General features: G+C 41.6%; 1 protein-coding gene across 2 annotated transcripts in view; it reads left to right on the top strand.

Annotated features, from left to right (window-relative positions):
• LOC143523463 (MAM domain-containing glycosylphosphatidylinositol anchor protein 2) overlaps window positions 1–17,066 on the top strand; it is a 150,402-nt gene that overhangs the window by 46,858 nt on the left and 86,478 nt on the right. For both annotated transcript variants that reach the window (XM_077017934.1, XM_077017933.1), the window contains exons 2-3: window positions 2,659–2,798; window positions 11,333–11,507. In XM_077017934.1, coding sequence (XP_076874049.1) covers window positions 2,659–2,798; window positions 11,333–11,507 — 315 coding nt within the window. The remainder of the gene's footprint in view (window positions 1–2,658; window positions 2,799–11,332; window positions 11,508–17,066) is intronic.

Raw genomic sequence — 17,066 nt, 5'->3', positions numbered from 1 at the left:
GGAATAAAATGTATTATACCTTATTTGTGTGGATCCCCAGGGTCCCATTCAGAGTCCCCTATTGTCTTTAAATGCCAGTCTAGTGTGAAGCCCCTCTGCTGTGCTTTCAAATCCCTCTGTTCTATTTGGAAGAACAGAGACCAATCGATACGTAGAATAGAAATCATGACAATAGACCACTGGTTAGTTTGGATTAGTTTATGTGTGATTTGTTTGAGTGAACGTGTGCTGTTTGTTGGTGGGAGTGTTGGTGGTGCAACGCGCCAAAGCTTCATTGCAGCAGGGCCAAAATAAAGGCGGGGAAGAGAGAGAGAGCTCCGTTACCTCGCACTGGGGGAGAAGACAACCTAGTCTGTGCTGTCTCACACACACATATGCACATACAAAAACACTAGACCTTGGACTCTTTCTTATACTTATGCACACACATAAAAACACTGGACTTTGGACTCCTTTTTTTACAGTTCTGATTTGCTGCTAAGACTGTACCAATGTCTACATAACTGTCTGGACTGTCTTTATCATTTCACTACATTGTTCTAAGGTACATATCTGGTTTTAGCTGCTATAAAGAGTGTAGTAATGTGTACATATTTTTGTTTACATTTTCTTTACATCCTGTACTCTACATAGCACAATGCACTTTAACACATACTCAGTATTGCAATGTCACCCCCCCCCCCCCCCCCCAGTATTTATCGTTTGTATTGGAAATTGTTTATTGTGTTGTATTTTTACTGTCTTGTATTTAATGTTTCCTGTTTGCGGACTTGCACATGTTTGCACAAGTGCACTTTGTTTTTTTGTATTGAGTATTGTTCTATGTAGCACCTTTGGTCCTGGAGGAACGTTGTTTCGTTTCACTGTGTACTGTACTGTATATGGTTGAAATGACAATAAAGACTACTTGACTTGACTTGACTTGAAGACGCAGATGGCTTCCGCAAGCCTAAGGCAGACACCTCTCTCCTCTTATTAGCAGCAGCGGAGAGAACCTCTGGGTGGCCTTCTATGCAGGATCTGTGTTGCTCACACTTTTCATAACTGAGAAAGAAGCAGCTTGTTTCCCCTGAACGCGTCCACTACACGAACGGGGTGTCGATTAATTAGCGAGCCGACTGTATTAAAGGCGAAGGGAGGGTGCTTCACCGTGTGTCACCCCTGCTCAGCTACGCTGTTTCTCCTGGCTGATCGTCATCATTGTCATCGTCATCATCATCATCATCATCATCATCGTCCATCATCATCACGGTCATCATCTTTATTGACATCATCAGCGTGCAGCAGAGTTGCAGACGACAGTGTCCTCTGCTGGCTTCATAATTAAGGGCTAGCTTCTGTGCTTCTGTGTCTAAACTGACATCTCTGAAATGTCTTGGCTTATTCTAGAAGCAGTAAGCATACATCATCCAAATGCAGAACTGGTGGTCAAAAATATCCACTGGTCAAGAATAAATCTTTTTATTTCCATTGACAGGGCTAGCAATGTCAAAAAGAACACTGTGGTTTTATATAGATATGCTTTAGGGTACCAGAAGAGCAGTGATTCATTATCAGACCTCCAGACTTTCTTTGTTTTAACATGGTTAAAAAGCCATTCGAATGCTTTGATATCAATGCCAGCTCATATGTGAATGTCAGCAAGGTTCTAAAAGGCTCAAATATTTATTTGTTTATATTATTCGAGCGGTGAGATGAGGGCTGGTCTCTCCAGCCATCACATAGGCAGTGGCTCTTGGCGGTTGAGGTTCAGGGAGTGAGATAAGAGTGGGAGTGTAAAAACTCTTCCCTTTTCCACATGTTCTCGGGTAAACAAGACTAGCTGCCATAGCTGAGTTCACGCTGCCCTAACATCACATGCTCCATTCCAGTGGCTTTTGCAGTTATACTCAAACCTCTATTTTGGACCACTGATCCTGATACCGAGGGCAGGATACAGAAAACATGAGAGTTGTTCCATGAGAGCTGTTTTTGCCCAAAACATAATTTCTCTTAAACAAGATCAATTCATTTTTAAACATGGGCTTAGAGTGGCACTGTATAATTATTATAAAGAAACATAAACATCCTGTCATGCTTCACTATGTCGTGAGTAATTTATCTGTTATTATGTTACTCTCTCTGCTCTTCAAACTGTAAGGCCATTTCAGAATTTGAATTTGTCAGTTAGGTAACTGGGCATTTTTTGAAGGGCACTGTATGTTCATACGAGTCATACTTTTCATCAACAAAAGCACGAAGTACATCAATTGGGCTTCCAAAGGTTGTTTATTATGCTCTTTAGTGAGGCCTCTATGCACTGGTGAAGGAAGCTGTGTTCAATAATGGCACCTAGTACCCTGAAGGGCTCCCTTTACACCTGGAGCTTTATACTACACATGATATAAGGCACGTTGATGAGGTCTGTCACTGAAACTGCACCCAGGGATGAATGGACAGAAAAGAGCAGCACACCTAATACCCGAGGGTCTCGTATTTATCCGATTCCTGGTTTCAGCGTTGCGAGGTTAATCAGACGTGTTCCAATCTGTCGTTTATTTCCCGTTTCAGCTGTATTTCTTACCGCCGTCCACGGGTTGACGTGATTGGTCGGGAGTTTTTTATTTTCATTTTTATAGACGTTGTCTTGTTACATTTTTGCTTGTGCTCTTCCCACAGCTCCTCCCACGGTGCGAATCGTGCACTCGGGTCATGCGTGCAACGTGGAGGAGGAACGCTACTCAGAGCGGGTGTACACCATCCGCGAGGGCGAGACTCTGGAGCTCACCTGCCTGGTCACCGGACACCCTCGGCCACAGGTGAGACCGCGGCCCACTGGCCTCACCACACTGACTACAGCGCTGTCTACAAACTACAGTCATCAATTCATCTGCTTCTGTTATTACTCATGGGAGTCTGTGAGAAAGCATTTTCAAGTGCCTTATCATTGCAAGCTGCACAATAAATCCATTTGCAAAATGGGACCTATAACCACCATCGGTGTCTTATGACACCGTCTTCTTAGTAAGAACCGATCGTCCCTATAATGAACTCTTCATATTTATGCTGTTTAACACGTTTGGGACAGCAACACAGTTGGGATAGCGACCAACATTCCCACAACCCCGTGGGCTGGAGGTGCTGTCTGAGCTCCACTGTTCTGTGAAAGCAATCTTTAAATGTTAAACTACCCTAAACTGCACTCGACTCATGCAATTAAGACATTAAGGCAGATGAAGGCGTCAGTCTTATTTATTAATGTCTTAAATTATCTGGCCACGGATGTAGTGATCACACTCTCTTCCGTTTTCTCTGGAGGCGCCAAATGCTGCTCGGAGAGATGGTTCTGTGCTCTAATCCATTCTGGTGCACTGGGTCCACTACTCACATATTTCCCAGCTGACTTTGCCCACACAACAAACCGGATAAACACCACTAACCCAGAATAAATCCATTTGCTGGGGCTAAATCAAGCAGCAGGTTTTTTTCCCCTCTTTTCTGTGGCTCAGTTGACATATTTGTTTCACTGTAGGATGGTGTGTGTGTGTGTGTGTGTGTGTGTGTGTATGTGTGTGTGTGTGTGGGGGGGGGGGGGGGGGGTTCTTGATAGCATTTTTGCATTGCTATGAAGAAAAGATTAAGTGTATTATTAGAAATCTGGAAGTATTTGCAGATTGAACCAGTAGGCAGAACTCGTTGTGTCTTAAGGTCTTGACATCTGGTTTGATCCCTTTCTGCGGGTTCTGGTTCTGTTCCCTGCGCAAGTACAGCGAGTGTTCCTACAACATTCCTACTAACTGCTAACGAACAGTACTTGAGCAGCTAAGCATGCGCGCTACAGTACGCTGAACAGTGTGTTGCTGTGCTGGAGGATCTCGGCACTTTCCCAGCTCACCTCGCAGACGCAGCGAGGACGAGCCGGGCCTGAAGCATACTGTGTACTCCATCAAACGTCAGAACACAGGCATTGTGTGCCTTCGCAGGAAATACAAGAGACCAGAAATATCAATATCAGTTCTTTTTTGTGTGAAAAAGGTTTATGCATACTTAGAATTTAAGTGGGTGCAGTTTCTGTGCTAAAAAATAACATGAAACATGATATATAAAATTACTTTATGCAATTCATAAAAACCAAGTAAATATAGTCTTAACAATGGACACAGCATTATGGCAGTCTGCCCCATTCCACAAATCACTTCCGGTTCATGTATAGTTTTTGACATGTGTGCCATGTTTCACAGCACAGCATAACAGTGGGATTTGGCCACTCGAAAATTCAGAAATACTGAAGTTGAAACTTGTTTATTTACTTCTGTGTTTAGGATCATTGCATGACCCGACCTCCTCTTGAGATTTTAGGTGACTGACAGTCAGCTGTAACATTTTCTGATGCACTTTAGAATTTAGTGATCCCTTAGTGACTGCAAGCTATTGAAGCCTTGAGGCAATGAAGCAACCTCATAGCTTTCTACTATTTTTTCTAGCTATTTCACGGTTGGTAGAAGTTTCACTGTTGGTTTGCGGTGTTCTGTTTTAGTTGAATATAAGTCTGTGTACATTCATCAAAAAGATGAACTCCTGTTCCTGTGGTGCTATAGAGGTATGGCAGGGCAAATACGCTGGATTAGCCTCCCATTGTCCTCTGTTCATATGCTTTCCCCATCAGTGACTTTGCTTAATACAATATGTTTAATACAAATATGGCAAAATGTCAGTGTATTTGTTTTAATTGTTGCTGAACCTAGATGAACCTGAGGTCACCTTTTATAGTTACATTCCTGGAGAAATGTGGATACACAGAATTATGAAATGATGACGTCTTGCACACAGATGTATGAAATAACAGAAAGGTGCTACACTACTCAGAGCAGTGTCTGCTGGGTCAGGACAGGGAGCTGTCAAATGTTTAGTTTGTTTTTTTATCATGCTATTTTTAGTTTTTATTTGACAGACATTCTACAAGGTTTCAATGGTCAAAACCTTCTGTCACTGCAGTAAACCAACCTTCTGTGGAGTGTGTATTCTCATGTGATCTTTACAAAAATTCTGCCTTCGAAAATTTTCATTTATTTAGAGCCTGTTTGGCAAAGAAAAAAATCTGTTTCAGCCTCGACCAAGAGGTTGTTTTGGCACTGAGTTCAGTTTGCTGGTCGGATGGATTAACTAAGACATGTTGGTGCCTTGGGGATTGACTCTGCCCATTTACCCTAATTAATATTTAATTTGCCTTTGATCAATATACAGCCCATTAATTTGTACACTCCTGTTCAGGACTCTTATGCATAATAGGTATTGATTCTTATATTTCATGTGAAAAGGTGAAGCCCCTTGAATTAGTACGATGCTTTGACATGTGATTTATCTCCAGGGTGCATCACGGCCACGACTGCTCTCCTAAAGTCTTCCCTCTTAAGTAAAGTTTAAAGAAGAGAGTGGGGGAGAGATCAAAGTTCCACTATTTTAGTGGGTATGGAGGGAGTGTCTCCTTTGAAACCAAATCATTAAGATATCCACTTAGATGCATCAGCCTTATGGCCCGTCACCGCTGTGTACCCAGGGACTGGGTTCCAGACCACAGAAGATTCTCTGTGAATGATGTGGAAAGTTTTCATCAGAGGGAGGACATTAATGAGATGTTACAACCTGCCATCTGCATTAGCTGCTTCAGTAGCTGTGTTATCTGTTTTTATTAAAATTCTCCACACTTCGTTCAGTTTTAATACATCAAAAGTTTCTTGCGGGAAAAGGAAAGACTCAAAAAATTTAATAATCATGCGTCTGATACATAAACTCATCCTACCTATACGCAGTCAAATACAAATCATTTGTTGTAACCAGTTTGAAACATGAATTAGGAAAAAAACCAAAGCGTACACATTGCAAACACCCTGCTTCCATTTCCAGAAATCACAGGTAGATCTTCTTATTTCTACAGAAATAGCACGAGCTTGATATTATAGGCTGTAGTAATGGTCCCTGGTCACATTTGTTGTGTGTTTTCTCTCCTGCTCCTGTGTCATGGACAGAGAGCTGGCTTACCAAGTGTATTCTGAATGGGGTTTGTACGTAATAGTATCGGTAGTGCGCACGGTACATGGCCCATTTGTGCTGTGCTTGGCACTTTCATCGACATTTAATTCCTTTCATGTCTTTCGATATGCGCACACTTCAAATTAGCCAGCGTCCCCCAGGGTTCTGTCCTTAGATGGAGCTCTTGGAGCTAAGCCAAGCGCATCAGGTGGCATCTCCCACCGCAGGCTTGAGCTGCCCTCACACCACCACGGAGGTTGAGCCAGACAAGACCGGAGATGCAATTCTGCAAACAAAAGATGAGTCACTGCACAAATGGCCACAAAAGGCTTTTTTCGCCCCCCCTATACTTGCGTTTAATTGACGATAGAATATTTTAATGTAAGTTGTTCTAATATGACATTGTTCCATTGTTGCCTGGTTACACAGCCGGGTGCTCATATAGGATGGCCTCTACTGTGCTCAGCAGGGTGTTAGGAGACATGTTACTACGACAACAGCAGGTCTGAGGAAGGAGCTGTATCCCTTGTGAAGACAGCTGGTGTTAGAGCTATCGGTGTTAGAGCTATCGGTGTTGATTAGAATCTCAGCAGGAGGTAGCCTAGCCCGCTGGCCTCAATTCTCACAAGACTTTGGTGCCAAGTCACCAGTCCTCCTGGCTGGTTAAGGTGAAATGGGTTAAACCATTACTTAGTTTCGAAATTCCCGAAGCCATTACGCAGTGCGTTAGCAATTAGATTTCCACCTCCACGGCAATTCACTCGTTTCCACATTACGATTACCGTAGGGTGAATAACTACATGTGTGAAACGAAAGGTTGAAGATTCGGTGTGATGTTACACGTTGAATCTCGCGTATTGGTGTGCCTTGTTCTCAGCTGTTTTTGACAATTGCTTCTGGAGGCCATTTAAACTGCATAAAGAGCAGGGCCAAGATTCCTCTCCCACTATCAATCCCTGTTATTATTCACCAGCAGCGTCAAGTTCTGGTCCTGCAGGGCTAGAGCCCAGTGCAATTTTGTGATTTCCAAGCTCTAATGCTCCTAATAAACCTGCTGATTAACTCATGCATTGAATCAGAAGTGTTAGAGAAGGGAAATCACCAAACTCTGGCCCTCTAGGAACAGGGTTGGGCAGCCATGTAACACACAATATATCTCAAATCCACTCCCATCTGTCTCTCTGTCTCACAGCTGCTTTTTCTCTCTATCCTTCTCTGTCTCTCTCTGTCTCTCTCTCTCTCTCTCTCTCTCTCTCTCTCTCTCGACCTGGCACTTTCTGTTTGGGGTCATGCTGTAATGACGCCAAATCTCTCTTTGCCTTTTTGCTCCAATTACTGACCTAGGTCAAGTTCAAACAGCAAAAGGCAAGGAGATGGCCCAGGTCGGCTCCACCCCAGGTCGGCTCTGCCCCAGGTCGGCTCCGCCCCAGCCACCCACCCTGTGTCCACAGCTATATCCTGTCTGGTGTTGCGATTCTCTGGACTGGTTTTGGTTTTAAGAGACAAACAAACAAAAAAAAAACCCTATTACATTCTTGGAGTGGTTCCTGAAAGCAGTCGCCAAAACAGACAAGCACTACTTCTCCTCCTTTTTCTCTTTTTGCAGCTGTTCAGCTGCTCATGTTTTCACTCGTGGTCCGCGCTCGTTACGGTCGCAGTCGGAAGGCCAACATTACGCTGGGGCTCCTGATGACGAGAATGTGTAAATTCCCATGCCATGTTTCCACTAATAGCAAGCAATGGTGCGAGAGTTATGACTGTTTATTCTGTGATAATTGCACCCAGGCCAGCAATGCTTTGTCTAGCCTTGTTTTTGTATCTTTCATTCTTTTCCCCTGATACAGCAAGTGCACCGCGAATCTGATGGACTACTAGTTTACTTAAGTCATAATTGTCTGTATAGCTTGGAGAGTCATAGTAGCTCTACTTTTCTGATAATAACAATAATTTTGTTCTATTTTCGGCAGCTTTCATAACTTGGCTCTCATTATCTCTAAGTGCTCGTGGTTACACACTTGCAGGACTCATTGGTCCGTGATTCTTCCTCCAAAGCGTCCAGGCTTCCTTAATGCCTACCTGAATACAGAAGAGAGCCATTCGGTTAGAAAACTGTACATGATGGTGAATGAAGAGCAATTGCAGCAGTGCGGCGGGGGAGATTTTCTCACTGTTCATGTCCGAGCATGTGCGGTCAGTGTCTGTGCAACCACGCACAGCATAACAATTAGCCACCCTACCCACAACCCATCTATCTCACATGTTGTCAACCCCTCCGATTTCCACGGCTAGGGTCCGACTTTTCACGCGTCAGATCTTAATCTGAGACTGACATGGAGTTTGAGAGTCCCATCACCATCGGGTCTTTAACCTAAAGCTGCGTTTTCGAACAGGTAGTTGTGACTCATATTTATACGTTCCAAAATATAGCTTGATGAATAGATGTTACAAAAGATTTGTCTTATGAATAATAGAAATATGTACTTAGATTTTATTTACTACACAATTATTTAGTATTGAATTTCCATAGTCACGGTTGGAGTTTCGGTGTGTGAAACATCTGAGAGTGTAATAATGTCATTTACATTGTTAAGATTAAATAACAATCAATCGTTCTCTTATTAAGTCTCTTGGAATCATTTTTTGAGTATCTTTAACACTAGGACCAGAGTGAAGGAGAACTAGAATCTGCATCTTGGTAGTATTCTTGGTAGATGTTCAGGACACAGGAAAATAAGCTCATGGCAAAACACCCTCTAGAACTGAAACTTCAACACCCCAGAGAAGTTGCTGTGTTTCTGGGTGGAATAAACGCTACACTTCTGTTTGAGAAATCATAGTGTATTTATGTTCCACCACTTAATGTTGGACCAACAAAATATGTTATTTATGTTATTGTATTTATAACACAAAAGAAAGAAATGAATGAGATATATAGTTACAACTATAAAAGTGCAAAACTTTCTGTGATTTGCTCTCATGACCTAAGTTACACAGTTGCCTAAGACATACGACTCCCTAAAGCGATTGTTCTAAGAGGTGAAGTGCACTGCAACTGACACTCACGAATGGAAACTCGTCAGAAATCGATCACCTTGCTGAGCTGTGTCTTACCATGTTTTGATGATGTGTTTGTTGTTTTTCTGAGTTTACATATTGTGACACAGCAAAGCCATGATTGATTCTGGTTGATTCTGGCTTCACTCACAGCACTTGAGTGAAATGTAACGGTTGTTCGGGAACGCACAGTCAAAGAGTCAGTCCTGCTTTTCATTTTCTTTCTTTTATTTAAAATCCTGGGCCATTGTGCATTTTTTGGTAATGCTGTAGACACTGCTTCTTACATGTCTGTATCAGTTTAGTAAAACTGATGAATGTATTGTCTTTCATAAGGTAAATGTGTGATGCTATTTTCTAGCAATTTGGTGTTTAACTGAGGTAAGCTATTGATTATCAACCTGACTTGTGCCACACAGATGAGTTTATGTTAGGTGTCAATAACCAATATTTTGTTGCTTCAGCAACAAAAGGTATTTACAGCTAGCCAGTTGCCCAAATTTATTCAGACCAAGACTCTAGAGCTAAGAAATGAAAGTCAGGCTGAAAATAAACTTGATGCCGTGAAGATGCTGTATTCTCCAGACCTTTCACTCTGTCTCTACTTGGAACATGGACTCCTTAGTGAAATTTCATCAAATTCTATATGGATAGAAATACACTCTGCTTGAGAAAGCTTGTGAAGTCAACTTCTGCTTCCAAACAAGGTGCTATTTTTATCTTATTACATACAGGTCTTATTTCTGGATGTATGACAGCACCATACTCACATCAAACATAGTGTAATTTCCATTTCATGGGCTGCTAACCTTATCCCATATTATGCAATAACTACAAACGACTTGACTGGAATTCAAAGGTAATGTTAGTGCCTATACAAACGACGGCATCGACATTGCATCAGGCAGACAGATTTGATACAAGTTGGTGGTCTCACTCTAAATCACATGCAGTAGCACACATCAGATGTTAGTCTTAATCTTAATCCTAATGCTGCACCGCAACATTTCTCCAGCAGAACAAACCCAGTCTGATACCAACTTTTCCAGCTGGAAGTGGCCGACTGTTTATTTGCACATTGCTGATAATAAGGCTTGCTTTTGTACAGTGTATTCCATGCCATGGCATGGCTGCTGGAATTGGTCTGAATGTGTAGTGGTTGCTGAGAGCTGCAAGAATTTGTGAAGTAGAGAGATGGGACTGATGACTTGGATGGACTCCAAGGTGCATGCGGACCTGAAAGCTTTTGGCTGGGGAGACCGCACACCCTCCTTCAATGTGTTTAGACTTTTCCCAGCCCCCCCCTCTGGTAGGGACTCACAACGCGCCCCCCATCCTCCCCTCTGTTGAACAGAGACTGCAAAAGTCATTGCGGTTTTTGTGAGGGATGCTGCTTAAAATAAAACAACAACAACAGCAACAACAAATGCCGTTCAACCACATGTCGTGACACGTCTCACGGAGCTGTCGCCTTGACTTAGTGGGAGGAGCTGTGTGGGGTGGGCATCAGTAATTCAGGGGTTTAGAATGCCAGTGAAAGTGAGAATGGTATTGTCAAGCTCTACACGGCCGTGCAGTCCCGAAGGACCCACACTGGCATGGGTTTGACAAATAAGAGAGGCACTCACATTAACACTGTCAAACTGGCTGTGCCTCCAAATTACCGTTAGATCTCTTAGTTTGTACAGATCTGTAAACTAGACGTTTTTCTTTAAAACGTAAAATGCTAACAAACAAATAAATATAATGGTAGCGGCATGAATCAGGATGCCAAGTAGAGCTTCAAGTTGAGTGATCATCGTTGCGGGTGTCAGTAATGGGCAGTCCAGGACACATTCCACAAAGACATGGAGTTTAAGAAGTGTTGTCACCCCATTTAAGGCACCTGGAGTAATTGCATAAGTGAAATTTTGTAGCTCATTAGATCTTTTTCAAACTAAGGAAGCACAACAGGATAAATGGTTAAATGTGTTAGAATAGGCATGGAAAAAAACCCAGCTGGATTTAAAGCGTAAATTCCATGCAAATTAATATAACAAAATAGCAGATTAGTCAGCTTTATAGACAGCACACGTTTTGGCTTTCCAGTGCATTTTTATATTCATTCTGTATTTAGTCTGTCTGTGTTTTGTTGTTGTCATACTTGCTTTTGATATTCAAAATAAATTTTGATGTGCTAATTATTCAAAGACAATATCAAAAAGCCATTCGGATTCAGCCGTATTAACCTTGCATTCTTGTCTTGTTGAACTCCTGTCTTTTATTGTAGATTCGATGGACTAAGACAGCAGGCAGCGTGTCAGACCGATTTCAGGACTCAAGTGTCTTCAACGAGACACTTCACATCTCTAAGATCCAGAGACATCAAGGTGGACGCTATTATTGCAAGGCAGAAAACGGCTTGGGCTCACCAGCTATTAAGTCCATCAGAGTGGACGTCTACTGTGAGTATATTCCCCACAAAACCGAAAACGAGACCGTAAACAAAAACTATAAACATTGGAGTCATTCCCTTTAAAAAAAAAAAACAAAAAAACACAGAAAATGTATTTGATATTTACCATGTATAAATGATGTGCTTTCATTTAGAGCTTTATTACTTACTGAATGCGTATGGAGCCTAGAGAACATTATTTGAAGTATATTAGAAGGCATTTAGCAGAGCCTTCAGTATCGACAGCAGTGGCCGGGCTGTAGCCTTGTGTTATTTCTTATATTGATTAGTGATTGACTGCTGTAGGCTGCACTTCACCGTGCCTCCGGGGCTTTGCCCTCAATTACTCCCTGACACCTCAAAATCTGCTTGTGGCTCACATATCGATGACTTTATTGCTACACCAGTACCATCGATGAAATAGTGGATTTTATTTGTTAGGGACAAATATTTGCACAAGCCCGAGTACACACGGAAACTGAGGATGTAATAGTGTGCAAAAATTTACTTTGGGTTACTCACACTGTTACTTTGGGCAACCCAGCACAGAGACTTCAGGCAGAAGACATATTTCTTTTGGTAATGATACACCTAGCAGCATACTGACTAGACAGTTTTATATAATTGTCACTGCACAAAGGTCAGTGTAAAAGGAAAGAGCGAGTAGCACTTTGAACACTGCCTAATCTGTCAAGACAATTCTAGCCTTACCATTTATCTATTTATTTTGGAAATCAGGTTTTATATATATATATATATATATATATATATATATATATATATATATATATATATATATATATATATATATATATATATATATATATATATATATATAACTCTAATTAATGCACTAATACAAGTTAAATTGCATTGATACATTGACTAGCATCTCTCATTAAATAAATAAAATAAGGCTTACATTTAATCCATAAGAGAATTAGACACCATCTGCTTAATTCTTTGATGATACAAAACCAGAACCCCATTTAAAAAAAAGTTAGTGCTAAGATATAAAATGATTAGATTTGTAGCACTCCATGTATTTGTGATGTGTTTTTATGTGGTTCATTAATCTATTACCTATTATGTTAGGAATGCATGAAACAACAGTTTTAATTAATCTCATGGTTCCGGTGTCATACATTGGTCTATTCATACTGCCTAAAGTTTGGACCTCAGTTGCAAAAAGAGCTGCATCTCCCAGTAGTTTACCGAAGCTACAGAAAGGTTAAAAGACAAATCTATGAAAACATATTAACATATTGCCATTGGATAAAAGTTATTTAAAATTGCCTTATATTTTGATATTTGATTTATTATAATTTAAAATATCAAATGTTCCAAATGAGTGGGCGTTCATATGGCAGTGAATATGAGATATTTATTGCTTACATTTAGGGCATATGTTTAGGTTTGGACCTAGATATGTGTGTTATAATTGCCCAAATGTATCTAATAAATATAACAGCCCCAAGAACATCTGTTACCCATCACCTGCTTTCATTAACACAAACACATGATGCAACAATATAACAGCAAACACATCACCCTCTTTGATTGGACTGTTCCTTTATCTTCAGTTTATGCTCAAGCAGGTAACAGAGTAAAGCTACACTGGTAAGATGTTGGAGCTGACAGAGATAAAGGTGCATGGTAACTTAGTAACAGGGGTCTTTCTTCCAGTACCCAGAACCTCTCCAATCTGTCTGTCAGCTCTGATGGAATGCATTCTACCTTCTTCTCCCCAGTTGACACAGAGGTTTCTTTCCTGTCTGCGTTAGATTGCTGTTTCTTTACTATGGTCAGCACACTATGTTTGAGCTTGTTTTTATTTGCTTGTTTTCGTTGTTGCTTTGTTCTGATGCAACCTTTACCATGGAGACTAGCAGGCTGACAACTGAAAGGTACCGGTGAAAAGCACCACACTGCACTAACTGTGAAAATATCACAATAAAGTGGTTCGTGTCATCTATCCTCTCAGAACCTTAACTGATGCATAAAGATAAGAATCTTACAGTTTCCCTTTTTGTTGAATATGTCACATCCATTTCTGTAAAACTCTGGCTATGAATGTTGATCTCAAAGCCCAACATACAGAACCAAGTCAAGCAGCGTCTCTGGAGATAAGTGTCAGGACCCTAGATGCATCACAGGTGGTTGAAATGAGAGCACTCAGACTCTTTGAAGAGTTACAGTCAGTTCCGGAAAACACTCTCCCCTGTACTTTTAATAATGATCCATTCTCCAAATGCCGGTGCAAGTCTGTAGTTTTTCAGAAGGGGTCTTTCTGCGAGAGGTGTGCATCCTCTTCACATATTTTTTTTGAACCGAAGCCTATATGAACATCTTTATGGTGCTGGAGATTTGCTTTAAGAATGCTCTACTATGCTTTGAAGAGTCTGTCTGACGGAGCTCACCGGCACGGAGATGTCTTCTGTGCAGGTCAGGCTGACATCCAGGAGTGCCCCAAGGTTCTGGACATCTGGAGATTTGAGACCGAGTTACTATCCAGTGACTAAAGAGCTCTTGGAGAGGCCTTCAGCCAGCGAATGAGAGTCTCAGCAGGAGAAGATGAGCAGAACTGTCTTGCCTTTTGGCTTTGACTCTCAGTTGTTGCTTCTCATTCACTCTTTCACGCCATCTCTTTGTTTCCTTCTCTCTCTCTCTCTCTCTCTCTCTCTCTCTCTCTCACTCTCTCTCTATCTCCTTTACAAGTGAAGTTTGCTGCTGTGTCTATGACTAACTGACAGACAGGAAATGAGAGCAACAGACAGTGTGTTGACAGAGATGAAATTAGACTGCTGGACATCTGACTGATCTGTACTTTTCTTGCCCCTATAAAAGCACAGATGGAACAGTCTTCAGATGGTTAGCAGGGATGGAGCACTAGTTATCCTGTGCCCAACAGCAGACATGTTGTGCATAGCCAAACACTCATCTTTCGTTTTGAGCATTCAAGATTCTAATCGGAGATAGAGCTGCCATGCAGATAAATCATAAGGTTTGATACATTTCCAAATGAAACTGTTTCATCTACATACTGCAAATATAAGCACGATTGCCAGCAAAATACTGATGGATACACATCTTGCAAAACAAAAAATTATTTTGTTGGAAACAATATAGGGCCTAATTTGTATACTAGTGGAATATGAATATGAAATGAATATGAAAATGGTGATATTCCCACAGTCAGAGCCTGAAAAATAACTCATAAACACAGTAAAACAAATCTGCAATGTTTGCAAATAAAAAATACATCACTGATGTCAGAATAAAATAATTTCTAAAAACATAATTTTAACCACTCAACTTTCAAGCTAGAAAAAATAGAAAGGTATATTTTTGGAGAAGGTGGAACTTTATTGCAATTACACTGTGATCAAAATTAGCACAGTTGTATTGATCCGTTCAGAATGGTTACAGGATCAAACGTAGGAAACTATAGTTTTGATGTTTGAGGTCTTATCAGCTATTGTTTTAAGTATATGCCCTTGTATTTGGCCTTGGTATTTGAGCACTATGTATTTTTCATGAAGTGTTTGTTGTGTTGAATATCCTGCAGAAATGCACTTTATCCCCTGAGAAATGTTCAAGCTGTCCCTCGGGGGTGACACTAATTGATGGCCCTCTGGAAGCTCCAGCTATTTTTAGTGCTTTGTTGCCTTGATTGCTAATTAGCATCGAAATTGCTGCTTTGGACATTGGGGCTTGTAACACCTTCCTGTTGACAACATGAAAAATTGTGTTGCAGCACATTCCTTTGGTTGGAGTTGCACTTTCTGTGAAAGTTCCTGAACCGTGTTTACTGCCCACGGCTCCTGGGGTCAACTGTTCCATTAGACTGGAGCAATCGCCATTTTACATACAGGATGAGCGTAGTGCACTGCAACATTAGGGCCCAAAAGATAAGAGGACAGGTCTTTTCTTCCTGTTCCTTCTTGTTTGCTTTGCCATTCAAGTGTGTTACATTTCTGTGTTAGAAAAAGCTTGTGTGTGTGTGTGCGTGCGTGCGTGCGTGCGTGTGTGTGTGTGTGTGCGTGCGTGCGTGCGTGCGTGCGTGCGTGCGTGCGTGCGTGCGTGCGTGTGTGTGTGTGTGTGCGTGTGTGTGTGTGTGTGTGTGTGTGTGTGTGTGTACTTGCATCATGGACTGTAATTATCCAAATTAGCCAATCACATGGGCTAAGGTCTTTGAGTAATTTTCATAAAACAATGTGATCTGGGTAACTAAGTTTGACTATAACTTTGACTGTAACTTTGACTATAACTTTGCAGTTGTTGGTGCTTGATAGATATGTTTGAGTATTTCAGAAGTTTACCGGCCTCCTCATATTCTCTGGAGATTACACAGGATGGCGAAGAAAACAAAATAAACGTTTTGTGAGTGGCAGTTGTGCAGTGGAAATGGCTTGTTGACGAGAGAGGTCAGATGAGAAGAGCCATATTGTTTTGAACTGACAGAAAGGTTATGGGTAAATCAAATCACCACTTTTACAACCATGCTGAGCAGAAAGGCATCCCACAACATACAACATATTAAACCTTGAGGTAGATGGGTACAACAGCAGAAGGCCACCTCAGATTCCACTTCTTTCAGCCATGGGCAGAACTCTGAGGCTGGTGTTGCGTCTAATGAATCTCAATTTGAATTTCTAAATGAGAATATCTAATTGGTCTAATGAATTTCAGTTTCTGCTGCAAGATGTAGATGGTAGGGTCAGGATTTGACATAAACAGCATGAATCCTTGGACCTTCAGATCTGAATCCAGCACAGCACCTTTGGGATGTGGTAGGACAGGACATCCGTAGTGTAAATGTACAGCTGAAAACTCTGCAGCAATTACATGATGCAATCATGACAACATGGACCACAATTTCAAAAGAATGTTTGCAACACGTTGTGGAATCTGTGCCTTCAAAAACTGAGGCTGTTCTGAGAGCAAATTGGGTTCTTACACAGTATTACATTTACAGAACATAGCAGATGTTCTTGTCCAGGGCGTCTTACATATTTATAAGTATGGCAGCATGTGAGCTCCCTGGGAATCAAAGCTATTACCTTGGCGTTGCTACCACTAGGATGGCATTCCTAATAAACTTGAGCGACCGTATATAACAGACGGGATGAAGGATCCTTGACCCTACTTCCCAACTAGTGTGTGCAAGTGTTTGTATGTGATTAGAATAAAAGGACGAAGAAGTCACCCCTAAACAGAAGTCGTAGGCGTGCAGCTGTTTGTCCTTGAGCCTTTCCCACAGATCTGAGCAAGATAAGAGCGAGCAGGGTGACCGAATCTCCCTCAAGCCAGCTTGGAAGAGCCACAGGGAGTAATTGGCGCATTGCTAGTACCTATGCAGCCCTCCCTGATCTGCTGTAGTGGCCTGGAGGTGGGGTATGGATTGGGCAGTAGAGTGAATTTTTAGATGATTTCCCTAGACGCCGAGCAACTGGCGTCCCAGCCTGCAGCTGTGCTGGTGACAGTGAAAAGCTCTGATTCCTCAGTAATTAATGAAAATGGCTCCTCTCAGTGGTTCTGGAGTGCTGATATTGCCAATTTTCCATCC

The sequence above is a fragment of the Brachyhypopomus gauderio genome, chromosome 9 (genome assembly GCF_052324685.1).
Source record: "Brachyhypopomus gauderio isolate BG-103 chromosome 9, BGAUD_0.2, whole genome shotgun sequence".
Taxonomy (NCBI): domain Eukaryota; kingdom Metazoa; phylum Chordata; class Actinopteri; order Gymnotiformes; family Hypopomidae; genus Brachyhypopomus; species Brachyhypopomus gauderio.
This window is presented reverse-complemented; position numbering and strand designations above follow the sequence as displayed.